The sequence below is a fragment of the Arachis ipaensis genome, chromosome B4 (assembly GCF_059453495.1).
Source record: "Arachis ipaensis isolate K30076 ecotype BB chromosome B4, ASM5945349v1, whole genome shotgun sequence".
NCBI classification, from domain to species: Eukaryota; Viridiplantae; Streptophyta; class Magnoliopsida; order Fabales; family Fabaceae; genus Arachis; species Arachis ipaensis.
The window spans coordinates 95,171,596-95,187,276 of record NC_142439.1 but is presented as its reverse complement, the minus strand read 5'-3'; the positions used below and the strand labels follow the sequence as shown (position 1 = coordinate 95,187,276).

General features: G+C 32.2%; 1 protein-coding gene across 1 annotated transcript; it reads right to left on the bottom strand.

Annotated features, from left to right (window-relative positions):
- Nucleotides 1-3,160: 3,160 nt before the first annotated feature.
- Nucleotides 3,161-7,495, bottom strand: LOC107639439 (phosphatidylinositol:ceramide inositolphosphotransferase 1). The gene is made up of 12 exons (XM_016342936.3): nt 6,954-7,495; nt 6,727-6,816; nt 6,108-6,194; nt 5,926-5,994; nt 5,491-5,571; nt 4,915-4,986; nt 4,735-4,795; nt 4,538-4,640; nt 4,356-4,451; nt 4,225-4,271; nt 3,634-3,755; nt 3,161-3,520 (listed from the first exon to the last, which is right to left on the bottom strand). Exons 1-12 carry the CDS (start codon nt 6,990-6,992, stop codon nt 3,440-3,442), a joined length of 948 nt encoding a protein of 315 aa, XP_016198422.1. The 5' UTR covers nt 6,993-7,495; the 3' UTR covers nt 3,161-3,439.
- Nucleotides 7,496-15,681: the final 8,186 nt, after the last annotated feature.

Below are 15,681 nucleotides of genomic sequence, written 5' to 3'. Positions count from 1 at the left end.
CGTTATTCCTTGCTCGCCATATCCACCAAAGTCCCGAAAAGAACTTGAACGGGTGCTCTCTGCTATGATACAAGAACCAGTTCTTCAAATCCAAAGGATGACAAGGAATATCCAACCTTTGCCAGACAAGCTGAGCTTTTGGACAATCCCGAATACAATGTATAACCGATTCCTGGCTAGAAAGACATCTTGGACACCTATCCGATGACGACATCCCTCTTCTAAAGCGAAAACTTGCAGTAGGAAGAGCCTCCTTAAGACACAACCAAGCCAAAAACTTATGTTTTTCCGGAACAAGCTGACGCCAAAGCCAAAGCCAATTCTCCCTCTCCTCCCAACCAAACAGCTGCTTACACAACCACAAGTAACCATTGCGTGAGTCATAGACTTTGGCAGCAGACCCACTCCAATACCAACCCACTTCCGGACCTGCTTGTTCATCTGGATTGTAAGAGAGAATATTATCTTTCAGATTTTGAGATAAAGGAGAATAAAGAGTATCCAAATGCCACCTACCAACCGACCAAATATCTTGTATCCGGAGATTCGAATCAGAAATGTGGACATAATCCATCTCATTAGATAACCGTCCTTCTCTCCTCCAGCTAGAAAACCAAAAATTCTGGTTCAAATCTCCAATACACCAAGCAAACCCATCCTTCAACACTTTCCAAGCCTTGCAAAGACACCTCCAAATGGGAGAGTCCTTGTTCTTAGGATAACTAAAACAGTCATATAGAGATGATCGGTATTTGGCATCCAATAATTGGACCCATAGCTTGTTTGGCTGCTGGAAAAAAGTCCAAACTAGCTTCCCAAGAAGAGCAATATTTACACAATAAGGATCTCTAATCCCCAAACCTCCATATTTTTTTGGAGTAACCAGTACCTTCCAACTAACAAGATTCAATCCTCTTCCATCAACTTGTCCTTTCCAAAGAAAATTCCTCATCATAGACACCAATTTACTAATGATTCCTTTGGGAAAAATAGAGACCTGCATCTGGTACGTGGGAATAGCAGCGGCAACAGAATTAACCAAGCAGAGTCTACCAGCCCGATTGAGTAAACTCCCTTTCCAGCTTGCTAGCCTACTCCGAATCTTATCCAGGACACCATTGAAAGCTGAACGAGTCACTCTAGAATGGCTAAGGGTAACTCCAAGATACTTGCCCAAATCCTGGACAAATCTGATAGAGGATACCCCAGTGAAAACCTCTTTCCTTGTTGCAGAGACATTCTTGGAGCAAAGCGCTTTAGACTTCTCCACATTAATCTTCATCCCAGATGCTTTGCAAAAAGTCTCTAAAACCAACATCACATTTTGCACTTGTCTCTTTGTAGCTTTACAGAATAGAAGCAAGTCATCCGCAAACATTAAATGGGATATTCTTGGTCTCCCTCTAGAAATAGCAACCGGCTCCCACAAGCCCAAATCAACCTGATGACTAATAAAGCATGCCAGTCGCTCCATACACAACACAAAAAGATAGGGTGACATAGGGTCTCCTTGTCTAAGACCTCGGCTAGGAGTAAAGCCATTCAGACGACTCCCATTCCAAAGAATAGATAAGGAAGAAGCAGTGACACAATTCATAATCAAATTAAGTGTAGGAATAGGAAAACCAAAGCTCTTAAGGGTATGAGCTAAAAACCTCCAGTCAACTCTGTCATAAGCTTTCTCCAAATCAATCTTAAAGGCCAGTGTGCCTTTCTTTGATTTAGTCTTCTTCATAAAGTGGAGGACTTCTTGAGCAATAATGATGTTGTCAGGAGTTCCTCGTCCCGGAATAAATCCTCCTTGAAGCGGGCCAACAATCTCCGCAAGATGAGGACGAAGCCTATTAACAAGGACCTTCGTGATGATCTTGTAAACTACATTGCAGAGACTAATCGGCCTGAAATCTTTCATAGATACCGGTGATTCAACCTTTGGAATGAGAACCAGTAAAGTCTCCAACATTCTCGGATCAAGAGTAACACCGGAGAATGCCTGCTTAACCATCTTCCAAACATCAAGACCAATGATCTCCCAATATTCTTTGAAGAAGAAAGCTTGAAACCCATCCGGACCTGGAGCTTTAAAAGAGTTCATGTGAAAAACAGCTGTTTTGACTTCCTCCATAGTAACTGGTGCCGTAAGATTATTGCAAGCTTCCTCATTCAGAGAAGGAAGAGGCACATCACCAAGGTAACCCAAATCAACATCATCCAAATGACAGAATAAGCTTTTATAGAAAGACTCTGCTTCTTGACTCAGAACTTCTGGATCAGTTTCCCACACTCCATCCTTGAGAAAAAGGCCATGAATCTTATTATGCTTCCTTCGCGCAAGAGTTTGAATATGAAAGAATCTTGTATTCCTATCCCCGAACGTTACCCACTGCTCTCTGGACTTTTGGAACCATAGGAGCTCTTCTTGCACTAGAGTATTATTATAATCATCAAGCAACTGTTGCTCTTTCTGACGCAAATAAATACTATCCACCACTTCCAAACGCTTTTGTAAATAATTAATCTGCTGCTCTAATTCACATTTCTTAACAAAAATGTTACCAAATACCTTCGAGTTAAACTCTAGTGAATTCTTCTGTACTTCTGAAAGCTTGCCATGAATTCCTCTATTACCATTTATTTTCAACTTCAATTTCACCACCATCTCTTCTAAAAAGATGAGATAATTTAAAAATTTTATTAAAAAATTAAAATTTTGGTATTTTTACCACACAAAACCCATCTTTTATAAGTACAACTTTAGTTTTTTTATTTATGGATACAAATAGTTGGTTTTTCTTTATTTTTAAACCTGATAACTTTTAGACATTACATTAATTAAAAATCTCGAAATCAATAATTGATTAGCATTGTTAAAACTACATAAACTTAACTTTTACCCTAAATGGTTGCGGGGCAAAAAGGAAAAAATTGCACACGTTCTTCATTTCAGTTTTACAAACTATTCAAGTCTTCTATATTATTTGGTAATTACTAAACTCAACATTATATTGTGACCTTTTCTCACCACTGTTCAACTTCATAAAATGCTTGTGCTAAGAGTAACAAATTCTCTCAATTGTCCTAGTCTTGAATTCAATTATTGTCGTTGCATGTGATTCTCGTTATTATTTCCTCCTACAATCACCATCTAACACAATTATGGTTTAAGTAAAAAAGATTAGTGGGAACACATTATGCACATAATAAAATGGAGGCAAAAATATGGACAAGAAAAAATTTCTGTGGCCCCTGTTGAAGCTTTACAAATTTCATAAAAAGAAATGAATGAATCAGGGGCTTCAACATGGCAACAAATTAAACGCATTCTAATTACAATGAAAAAGCTTACACAAAACCAAGGCTCTACTTAACAACTCCACAAATTTTAACCAAAAATCTAACCGAACGTTGTGGCTTTTCCAACAACGATCAACCTCTTTGGTCATTGAGAATCAGCAATGAGGAGTGCATTGCCGTCTTCCATGGTGGTCTTGCCGTTTGCCGGAGATCTCAGCCTCTGATTCTGAACAAAGCCAAGAGAGAAAGAGAAATAAGCGCATTATGTGGCGATCATAAACAATGACAATGACACAGAAAGCAGATTGGTTAGTATTACTCTTGCATCTTAATTCTTACCCTATCTGATGAAGGGTCTACTAGAGCACTCATGCTCAACTTGTGGCTCTCTTCTTTTGACCAGCTATCTTTGTCTTTGGTGCTCAATGGTAGCATGGTCATGGCCATTCTATCTGGCATTTCTGCAACAATAATAATAATAACTTAGTCAGGACCAACACTAAATTCATTTTGTTTTGAGAGTAAGACAACTTGTAATTAGAACACAAATATAGATCATTTTTCCTTTCTCTGTATTTTCTTGGCATATTGTTTGGAATTTGTCCTTAGAACACAAATACAAAGATAATGAGACACTGTCTCTATATTTGTGTCTAGAGAGACCACAATTTTTGTCTCTACTTATTCCAACTACTTTACGGATTTCACAATATTTTTTTTATCTCTATAATTATTCCAACTATCTTACAGATTTCTATCTCGTTGTCTCTGCATTTCTATTTAAAGACAGCTTCCGAACATTACTTAACAAACACAGCCCATGAGAGACGGCTATAATGTACAAACAAATGAATGAACATAGATTACCAAAATTTAAGTGTTCAACAAACATGTACTATTTTAACAATTATTATGTACAAATGCACTAACCTGGCAATTTCTTCTCAACAAAAAATACAACCAAATTAACCGTGTACCTGCAAGGAATCAAGAAAGCATTAACTTACAAGAAGGACATGGATCAGAATCAGTTCACGTAGGAGACGAAAAAGGCTCCTCACCAGGCAACAACTACATCGACCGAGTAATGTTTGCGCGATGCAATGATCAAAAGACTCTGGATTACTGCAAGAACCCACCCTAGCTGCTTAATAAACCTGTGGAGGTTCCCAAAAATCACAATTAAGTCATCAGTCAAAACTTAAAACATAACACAACACAATCTGATAGAAATTTGTTGTACCTGATTGTGCCATATCTGTAATACGTGATAACCGAGACAAGAGTGAAGATCATGTGTGATGAAAATATCAAGTCTCCACAGCCATGTACCAAACCATCAGGAACTGCGCGATGACAAAATCAAATCAGAACCAAATCAAAACAATCGCGAGATGGCATTAAAGCTAAACAAATTCAATGCAATAATACTATACTAACAATTAATTGTTATGATTTCTATGGCATCTTTTGGAGGAGGTAGCCTAGCAGAAGGAGATCCCTGTATCATCACAATAGAAAAACTCTTAAATTTAAAAGATTGTTTAAGAAAAAATTAACTCATACGCATAAAAAAAAACTTTTATTGCAACACATTCGAAAATAGTGATTTCGATATACCTCGCGGCAATGGTAATTTGGACCAGGAAGCTGTGTAGAGTAAAATGTCACTACGCGAAGAGCTTGACAAACCTGCAGTAAAGAATTACAGAGGAGCCAAAAAATAATCAGAAAGTTGCAATATATTACAAATTTATTCTCTTGCAAGTTCTTGAATACACCATTTTGATTTTGATTCTTAAAATACACAAAATATTAAGCATTAAACTTAATTTTCTACCCCATCCAGTCCGATAAGGCTTAGTTGCACTATATTAAGCATTAAACATAACTTGCACAACTTAACAGGGAAAAGAACAAATCAAATGAAGGGACCACAGAAGTCTCTTCACATTTCTATTCTAAAGCTATTAGACAAATGCATGGAAGCATCACTTGTTTGTCAAATCATGACATTGCTTTAATAATAGACGTTACAATTATTGTTGGTTAAGAACTGCATTTTTATGTTGAACACACTAATGAAATTATCTGTCATCATTGAATCTAAGCACTCGACCTTTTATAGTTGTAAAAATAAAAGTAATAATGTTACGCAAAATGCTTCATTAAACAAATGAGAAGGAAAACACTTACAACTAAGTAAGCTAGAACCCTGCACCATAGTAGAACTGTGTAGATCTTTTTGTTCTTGAATATGAATGGGTGAAATGTCCACTGCAGAAGCATAAACCACATTTAAAAAAAAAAATTGGAAGAAAAGAAAGAAAAAAAAACTCATTTCTGTGTTTTAATTTTCACTGAGAAATTAAAATTGGACAAAATGAAATATATGAAAAAAGAATAGAACATTTCAGACGTTCAGAACAAAATTAGAATTTAACCTAAATATTAGAGACTAAAACAATACTTTACTCTTACATTTAAATATACCTTGATTTTTTAATATACCTAATAAAGAATAGTAAAAATGGCATTGAATTTGAAATAAAAGGAATGTTTCCTATTTCAAAAAACAAACACTAATTAGTTTTGAATGTAACCATTTGTGTTTATAGAGAGAAGACTTACCAAGATAAAAGATACGAAGATAAAGGTAAACAACGTTTCACTAACATAAGCTCTCTCGAGGCCAAGTTCCTGTGACATCAGCAACACCAAATTAGAATGGAATATTCAGTATGTATATATATATATATATATATATATAGAGAGAGAGAGAGAGAGAGAGAGAGAGAGAGAGTACTACAAACCGGAAGAAGGAAGAATCCAGTATCCTGTAATGTAGGACCGGGTCTATGTAAATAATGAACTCCATGTGCAGCCAAACCATGAAGGTACTGTGTAAAATAAAAATAAAAAAGCTCAATACATATTTAGTTTTGGACATCAAATATTAAAAGAAAGTAATTGCGCATTTAAATTAGATTCTTTCTTATTTTTATTAAAAGAGAAATTCAAAACAGCTTGACAGATTCTTAAAGCAACTTTAGCGAATGAATTCCATTCATTTTTAAGAAGAAAATAATAATAAAATTATTGGAGTACATTAGTTGTGTGCCAATGATGAGCATTTCAAATGCGAGGGAACACAATTATGAAGAGAGGTTTCTGTTATTCAAATTTAAGGCAATTACGATTTCTACAATAACCGTAAATGACTTGGTTATTAAAGTAAGCACACCAATTGAAAAAGAAAAAAAAAAGTTCACACACAAAAACAAAACAAAAAAAAAAAACACGTTTTTTAGCGTTCAAGGAACGTTGCCAGACTCTCCACAACCACATGCGATAACTACTCCCACAAATTAAATTTTATTTTTCTTTTTTCCTTAAAAAAGATGTACTTGATATTTTCATAATTCATGATACCTGACAGAAAATACCAGCGAGAAGGTACTTCCAATTATCGGCAAGGAGGATTCCCTCTGTAACTGCCTCCGCAGAAGCTCTCTTCCATAGCTACACATTATTCATACATTCAAAAACAACACTCATTACTTTCATTTTTTTTATCCATAATCAATAATAAAACATGATAACATAACAATAAGAACAAGCTACAATAAGCATTGAAAACACCGAACCAACCAACCTACCTTGGAAGCCTCGCGACCAATGTAAAGCGACATTTTCATCCTTGTCCTTGCTATGTAGCTTCTGGCGTTGTTATTGATGATTACGATGTTGTGAGCACCACTTCAATATTCTATTCTTTCTTTCTTTCTTTCTTTCCTTCTTTTGTTTATATTCCCACCACGAAGAAATGAGTATTATTCAAAAGAACACAGAGAGAAGAGGATTTGATTAAGACAAAAAAGTGAAGCCCAGAAAGATAAAAATGATAGAGAGAACCCAGAAGACGATTCACAAAAGAAACCAAGTTCCCCCTTTCTCCGAAACCGATCAAAGGGGTAGCTTGGGCTTTTTGCTTTCTCTGTATTCTCTCTTTTCTCTTTATCTATCTCTCTGGGTATTTTTCTTTTCCTTTTTCTGTTTCTTCTCCTTCTTCTTCTTCAATGCGTGAAATTCTAATTCTATTCTCTAATCTATTCTCTTCGAGTTTTCTCGCCTCGCCTTGACTATAATGCAACGCGAGATGAACACGGAGAGAGATAGTTTTGAGAAGACGAAGAGAAACGAAACTATATATAAAAGCAACTTCCTTTTTTTTGTTTTTTTCTATTTTATTGTTTATTAGGAGAAAAAAAACAAAAAAACAAAATACTAAAATAGAGGACTTTTTAGTTTTGGAGTTTGAATTGAAAAACGAAAAAACAGGGAAGGTGAGATTGTGGAGTGAGAAAGTGGGTGGTTTCTAGATTAGACATATATACTTTTCCTCCTTTGACCCTCCAAGTCGCAACCCTTTCTCTCTCCTTCTTCTTCTTCTTACTAAGAAACTCTCATTTATGGATAAAGACAACAATAGCCTTAATTGTATCTTCGTTTTCTATATATATCATTTTATTAAATACATAGTGTATTTTTCTTATAAATGTATATAAATAATTAAATACAAAGAAACAGTAATTTTAGCATGTTAATATATATTTTATATATACAACTGATTTTTTATGTGTGTATAATATAATAAAAAAATAATTTTTTGAAAATTTATGAATTTTTAGGAAATGGCTTCACTTTTAAGGAAAATTTATGCGTTAGCATTTGAACAAATCACCGAAAGGTTTTGCTTTTAAATTTTGAAAATAACAAATTTTGTTGAATTACATATAATGTAGAATATTTAACTAACTTTATACAATACTTACTATTAAAGATAGATTGCATTAATTTAACAAAACTATCTAAAAATGAGTCATTAATTGGATAGTTTTGTCAAAATAACCATATGAAAAATTTGATGCGCATTGATTTAGTTCATATTTTTTTTATTAAAATCTTATTTTTATCTTTTAAAGTCGTGAATAATAATAGTTTACTGAATAATTAACTCTTATCTTAACCTACTTTTCCATTTAATACTATCTATAATTGTACTAACATCACATGCAACATCCCCAAAAAAAAATATATAAAGTGATGGACAAAAGAAATAAAACTAAATACACAAAATATTGAACTAGCTTAATAGAATGTCCAATGTGAATTTGCGATAGTTTCTATAGGGGTATTCCTCAAATATAATGCAAAGAGATGAGATGCAAAAACTATGTTTTGATGCTCTTCTTTAAATATTGGAAATACAAAAGCAAAATAAAGCATAAACTACGAAGAGTTATTGATTGTTCTCATATCAAAGGGAAAAAAAAGGAAGCAGAAAGATTACTCGTGTTGCCACACATATATATATGGCGTGATCATTGTTGATTAAAAAATGTCCAATTAAAAATAGGTTCTGTTTGGTTAGATAATGTTCCTCGCTCAAAGGTTAAAATATAGGGGAGAGACAGAAACACATACACAAAAATATAATAAAAAAAAATATGGTGAAAATTTAGGTGGAGTTAATTTTATATGAAATTAAAAATTGAAAATTATTAAATAATTTAATAGATTTGATTAAATTATTATTTAATAATTTTTAACTATTAATTTCACATAAAATTAACTTCAGTTGAATTTTTACCAAAAGATAATTACATACTTGACAATTATTATAAATAAAACAATATTAAGAAAAAGTCTATTTTATCCTCAATTATAAAAAAATAGTATTATTTTATCATCTTCATCATTTATCATTCCTTTATCTTTTTTCTCTCTATCTAATTATTTTTTTTAGAAAAAAAAAACAAATTGCAGAACAAAAAACCAATTTATAATTCTATTTTTATAATCTAATAATAGATTCAAACAAAAAAAATCAATGCAAACATATAATTTTAGGGGAAAAATAAAAATAAAAAACTGATGATGAGTGGAGAAAAAAATAGATTTACAGGTCAAATGAAAAAAAATGGAAAAAAAAAAATAAATCTGCAAATCAAATAAGAGAAGAATGAAAACATCAGATTTGTAAAATAAAGAAAAAAGAAAAAGAAAGTCATTATAACAATCTCACTAATAAAATATCACACTTAAGTCATGGTGCTATTGACAATAAACACATTACGTTGACTTATGTTGTACATCTAAAATATACAAAAGTCTTTACTTTATTATCTTAGTGACTTTTTGTAATATCCTAACTAATGAATCTCATTATACTCCAGTTAAAACAAGTTATTAATGAGAGTATTACTATATATTCCTTAACTTGCAGCCCTACAATATAACTAATAATAATAATAATAACAATATGCGTCTATATAAAATTTCTCTTATCATCAACGTATGCATGTCATCGATTCAAAAGACGAATGACATTAATGAAGGAAAAACCAAAATCGACATGTTCACAAATAACATTTAAGCGGCAAGAAAGAAAATCTTGAGTGTTGATATAAACAAATATTCTTCGCATACAAGTCATTTACATAAACAAATTCATATAAGTTTTTTTTAATTTAATTTACCTCACGATGTCACTATCTAACCAACTTTTTTATTAAGGCGTAAGTATATAACTGTCTTTTTTAAAAGAATTTCATTTTCGAATTTTTCTCAACGTTTTCGATATACATTCTCTTCCATCTCTGCGTTCTTTGCGTTTCTTTTTGTTCGTTCTCTAGGTTCTTTTTCTTTGTTTTTTGTGATTTCCTTCGTTCTCTATATTTTTGAAATCAAACTCTGAAATCAGTTTTAAACAGTTATCTCATTGTTGAAGATAATGAATGATTTAAGTTTAGATTGTCAATTGAACCAGAACAAAGTAAATTATTGTTTTGAATCCAATTAAGTGACTGAGGTGTAGTTCGATTCTAGTTAAGGTTTTCGTTAGTAGTTGATAATTTTGTAGGTGAATAATATTGTTTTTATTTGTGAAAATTATTGTTTATCGTGAATTGAATGTAGTAAGAGTTTTGTATTAAAGAAAATGTTTTTATCTATTTGTAGCAAATTTTGGTATAAAATTAAGATATTTATGTGTATTGTTAAGAATTTTCGGTCTATAATTGTACTGATAAGTTATACATAATTCATAATTCAAAACTCTTTTTCTTCCTCCTCCTTATCTTCTGCTATTGCTTCTTCTTTTTCATTATCATCATCATCTTCTTTCTTTTTTTTTTTTATTCATCTTTTTCTTTTTGTTTTACCTTCTAAAATTTCTTTTTGTTTTACTCTTTTAACAAGCATAAAAACAAAAAAAATCAAACAAAAAATAAGAAGAAATACATAATGCTACAAAATTACTTGGAGAAGATGAAACTACATTCATTCAACTAAAAGAAAAAAATAAATAAATAAATAAAGAAGAAAAAATGCATCATTAAAGAAAATATTTTTTTTATATTTGCAACAAATTTCAGTAAAAAACTAAGACATTTATGTGTATTGTTAAGAATTTTCAATGTATTTATACTGATAAATTTTGCATAATTCAAAACTCTTCCTCTTCCTCATCTTCTGCTACTTCTTTTTCTTTATCATCATCACCATCTTCTTCTTCTTCTTTTTCTTATCATCTTTTCTTTCTTGTTTTACTCTCTCAAGTTTCTTCTTATTTTACTCTCTTAACAAGAATAAAAACAAAAAAAATCAAACAAAGAAGAAGAAGAAATACATAATGCTGCAAAATTACTTAGAAGAAGATGAACTTATATTCATTCAACTAAAAGAAAGAAAGAAATAAAAAAAAAACAGCATTAAAGGAAACATTTTTGTGTATTTATATCAAATTTCAGTATAAAACTAAAATATTTATGTGTATTATTAATAATTTTCGGAGTATTTATACTGATAAGTTCTGCATAATTCAAAATTCTTCCTCTTCCTCCTTCTCATCTTCTGCTGCTTCTTTTTCTTTCTTTTTTTTTCATCATCATCACCATCTTCTTCTTTTTTATTTATTCATCTTTTCCTTCTTATTTTACCGTCTCAAGTTTCTTCTTCTTTTACTCTCTTAACAGGAATAAAAACAAAAAAAAAAATCAAATAAAGAAAAAGAAGAAACACATAATGTTGCAAAATTACTTGGAAGAAGATGAACTTATATTCATTCAACTAAAAAAAAGAAAGAAAAAAGAGAAAAAAGAAGGAAAAATACAGCATTAAAGAAAATATTTTTGTGTATTTGTAGCAAATTTTGGTATAAAACTAAGACATTTATGTGTATTGTTGAAAAGTTTTCGGTATATTTATACTAATAACTTCTGCATAATTCAAAACTCTTCATCTTTTTCATTCTCATCTTCTGCTGCTTCTTCTTCTTCATCTTCTTATTTCATTTTCTCATAATTCTTTTTGAATTCAGCTTCGAAACTTCCTTCACTTTTCGCAAGGATTTTGAGAGATTTTGATTCTTGTTTGAATTTTGAGTGTTGTGGTTTTGATTATTGAGGGAGAAGAACCGTTGTCATAATAATTTTTGCGCTATTCAAGAGTTGGGGAAGCGCGTGTTTACACGCAATCTAAATTGAGAGTTATTTTTATTAGGTTTGGGCCAACTTGTATGATTTTGTATGCCAAAAAGATTTGTATGTATAACAGGTCTGGGACAGAATAATACACGGGTGAACATTCTTGAGGAATAATATAAATATAATAAAATCATATTTCTCAAGTCAAATCCTCTACGTGAATCACCTTTTATAGAGAAAGAAAACTAGCCTAATCTAAATAACTAGTGAAGAACATGAATTTTGCAAGCAGTGACTTCGTTTTTCAATGGAATTCGTTGTGATCTGAAAAAGATATTAATAATCATGGGTGAGAATCTAACACTTCCTAGCAAGATAGAAAACACATTATATAAAACTACTTGAATTTTTAGAGTTCTTAATTCCTGTCTAGGTTTCATTTTCTAGGGTCATCTAATATAGTTGATTGGAAAATATAGCATCTTAATATTAAAGTGATTTGGACGTCACATGAGTAAGATCAAAACAGTGTCACAAAATAATGATGGATGGTTCCATGCTATGACACAAGTTGATTATCTCTTCCTACATGTACAAGTGTTATGAAATTTAAGATGAGCTTAACTTAATTTCTAGTAAATAATCTCAATTAATCATTATCTTTATTTAACAGTTTGTTTACCTACACAAGTCGAGCCTCTTCAATAGAGAGCTCAGCACTAACATATCCTCTGCCAAACCATAGCTTGAAAAGAAGAAAAGAGCGGTTAATGTACATTTTACAATATATGTTAACTCAACCACAAAATCTAACAGCAAGCATTAAAGAGTAATATACAGATTAGGTTAAGCACCCATCAAGTACAATGATAATGGAATGCAAGTTTGGTATAGAATGCACTTTCAATTTTTTTAATCACATGCATTTATATCAGTTTATAGCCTGTAGTACTGATTGAACAGCTTATCATTTAATACTAAATTTATCAGTTTCACATCCTACAGTATTCAGTTTAACCCTCCCTCGTTTGTTAATTTGAATTTTGAAATTGAAATTGCGATTAGTGAGGGACATAAAAGGCCAGGGTAGCCCACAATCCATATGGCCAACTAACACCTTCAGTTCAACTTTGCAGTGGCCATTCTTGTCCCTCCATTAAGCATGTCGTTTTTGCCAGCCCATAAGGGGAACCTACCACTCTAAGAAATTCAAAATCAAATAAACTTTCGATATTCAACACATTTCATTAAAAATGTATTTCAACAGGTTGTTTATTGATTCTTAATTAGCTCTGGAAGCTTGGATTTGTGGTTCTTTTTCATAGGTATGAGATTGATTATATTTATCTTAAGATTTTTTCCCCTTATACTATAGGTACTTTTAAAATCTAATGTTTTCTTGAATACCTGTAAAAAAATACATAATATAAAAAAAAAGTGAAATACAACATAAATATGAACAATAGAAATATGTCAAAGAGGATAATATCCTATCAAATTATAGTATCAAGTACTCTCTTTGTCTTTACAGAATTCCAAAATTTGGCAAAAGAATGGATTCATCTAGAACAAACCTTAATCTTTATAGAATTTCAAAGTATTAAGAATGTGTTTGTTTTCTGCAGACATAAAGAAAATTACAGAATTGACCTGGACAAAGATTCAAACATTATAGAAAAATGAAATTAAAACAACACAGGCAAGAACATATTTGTAACAGGCAACTTGTAAATCGTTTGTGTCCCTAGAAGGAAATGGAAAGAATAGTGATGAGTTTGGAAAACTCTAAACTAATATTTGTGATGACTAAACATTATTAAAAACAATTAATTACAAAATTATTAATCTGATTTTCATTTAACATATATTGATTAAATAATTTTGTTGCAGGTGCTATTTTTGGGCCGAAAATGAAACTCTGGTGCAAGCCCAATATGTTTAAAAATGCTCAGTTTTGATATTAATTTATTATGATCATTGTGGCTGAGACAATGTTGTGTTTTAATTGGGCCCGAATGAATTTGGTTGCTCTAAGCCCAAGTGTGTCACATGCTTTTCCATTTGATCATTGCTTGATCCAAATTTCATCAGAAAAGCAAATGTTATTATTGGGCCAGAGATTAAATGTTGTTGCTACCAAGCCCAATTTTAATTTTGATGAATGCCTCTTATGCTTGTTTGGTCCGAAACCAAAATGAGAAAGAAAGCAAAGTTACTTCATATTTCCAACGGATTCCATTTATCATTATGGGATGGATCTCAAAATCTAATATGCTAGTATTGGAAAGATAAATGTGAGAGAGAGAAATTGATTTGATGGGTTCAGTAGCTTTACACGCTACCTTATGCAAGGAAGTTGAACTTTAATTTTACTTTATCATTACCCATTAGCTAGTGTTTAAATTTCTCTCTCCTCTCTCTCATCTTTGCTTTCTGTTTCGGTCTTTACACAGCAAACCATGGAAGCTCTTGCAACATATCAAGATGAAGCTATGAGCAAGCTAAAGACCATCGAACTAATGATGGCAAGAAAACATAACAAAAGAAAAGTATGCTGTGGCTAAGATCTGCATCACTCTTGGTAAGATTCTGTGATGAGATCTTGGCTTCTTCATACCAAAAATGGTTGATGAAGATTTGGCCAGCAAGGAAGATCTTTGGAGGATGGCTTGTCTTTGATTATGCTCAACCACCACAGGAAGTAGCTAGAGTGGCGAAGTGATGGTAGAGGCAGAGATTGAAGCAGATGAAGTCATCATCATCATGAAGCATCAAGGGCCAGAAATCCATCTTGGAGAGGAAGCCAAGGATGGAGTGCTCGGATTGATGAAGAGTGATGACCAAGGAAGGACTAGAGGTAATTGCATGTTGGTTATTGCATGTTTATCTCTTCTCTCTCTGTGTGGCCGAACCGGTTTCTTGAAGGAAGAAGAAGTTAGCTTTGGTTTTTGGCTTCAAGTGTGGAGGCTTCTCTTTTCTATAAAGAAGGGAGAACAACCACTGTTTGGAGCAAGGAGTTAGAAGTAAGCAGTGAGAGTGCAAGGCACAGGATTCTCAGAGCTACCTAAGCTTACAGATTTTTTTCTCCTTCAATGTATTCTGTTTAGTATTTTTCTGTTTAATTTTGTCATGTCTTGAGTCTCATGGAAAAAGACAAACAGTGAGGTTTGTATGAAAAAGCCATAGAGCGGAAAAAGGCAGAGAGTGCAAAATTAAAAGAAAAAATCATAGATGTCCTTAGAATTCCTTTGTTCATCTATGTTGTGTTTCATGATTCTGTGGGAATCCCCTTGTAAGTTGGGTTAGCACTTTACAGTTTGTAATCAGATTGATTATAGTGAAATTCCATCATGTTTGTGATGGAGACTGGATGTAAGCTGCACTGCACTTAGCAGCTGAACCAGGATATATCTGGGTGTAATTTTCTTCCCTTCTCTACTCCATTTCTGTTTCTACTGCACATGAGCTAAAACCAAAAATATCTCGTGCCAAGTAACGAGACAAAAAGAAAAGTTTCGTGGCTAGGCACGAGACAAAAGAAAAAGTCTCATGTGAAGTGATGAGCTAAAAACAGAAAAGTCTCCTCTAAGTCCAGCAAGTGTTAGCAAGCAAAAAAGGGGGCTAAGATTCAACCCCCTTCTCTTAGCCACTAAAACCATCAAATAGATTAGTAAGTGTATTCTATATATATGAGTAAAGTTTCAACCATTATATTTTACAATTGACACACTATCTATTTATATGAAAACTTCATTCGTAACACTGTTGTTGGCATCTTTGTTATTGTTTTCCTATCAAACATTTCTTGAATTTATGTCGAATCACTTTCTATCGACAAATAATTTGATATATTTTCTGGCTAATAATGTTATTTACTAAAATTGTGACATCATTTATA

Bases quoted from the DNA above. Each gene is read 5' to 3' on its own strand.
- LOC107639439 (XM_016342936.3), bottom strand. From the start codon at position 6,992: ATGAAAATGTCGCTTTACATTGGTCGCGAGGCTTCCAAG. The intron at 6,817-6,953 runs GTAGGTTGGTTG...AATAATGTGTAG, and splicing joins TTGGTCGCGAGGCTTCCAAG to CTATGGAAGAGAGCTTCTGC. The intron at 3,756-4,224 runs GTTAGTGCATTT...TTATTGTTGCAG, and splicing joins TGTTGAGAAGAAATTGCCAG to AAATGCCAGATAGAATGGCC.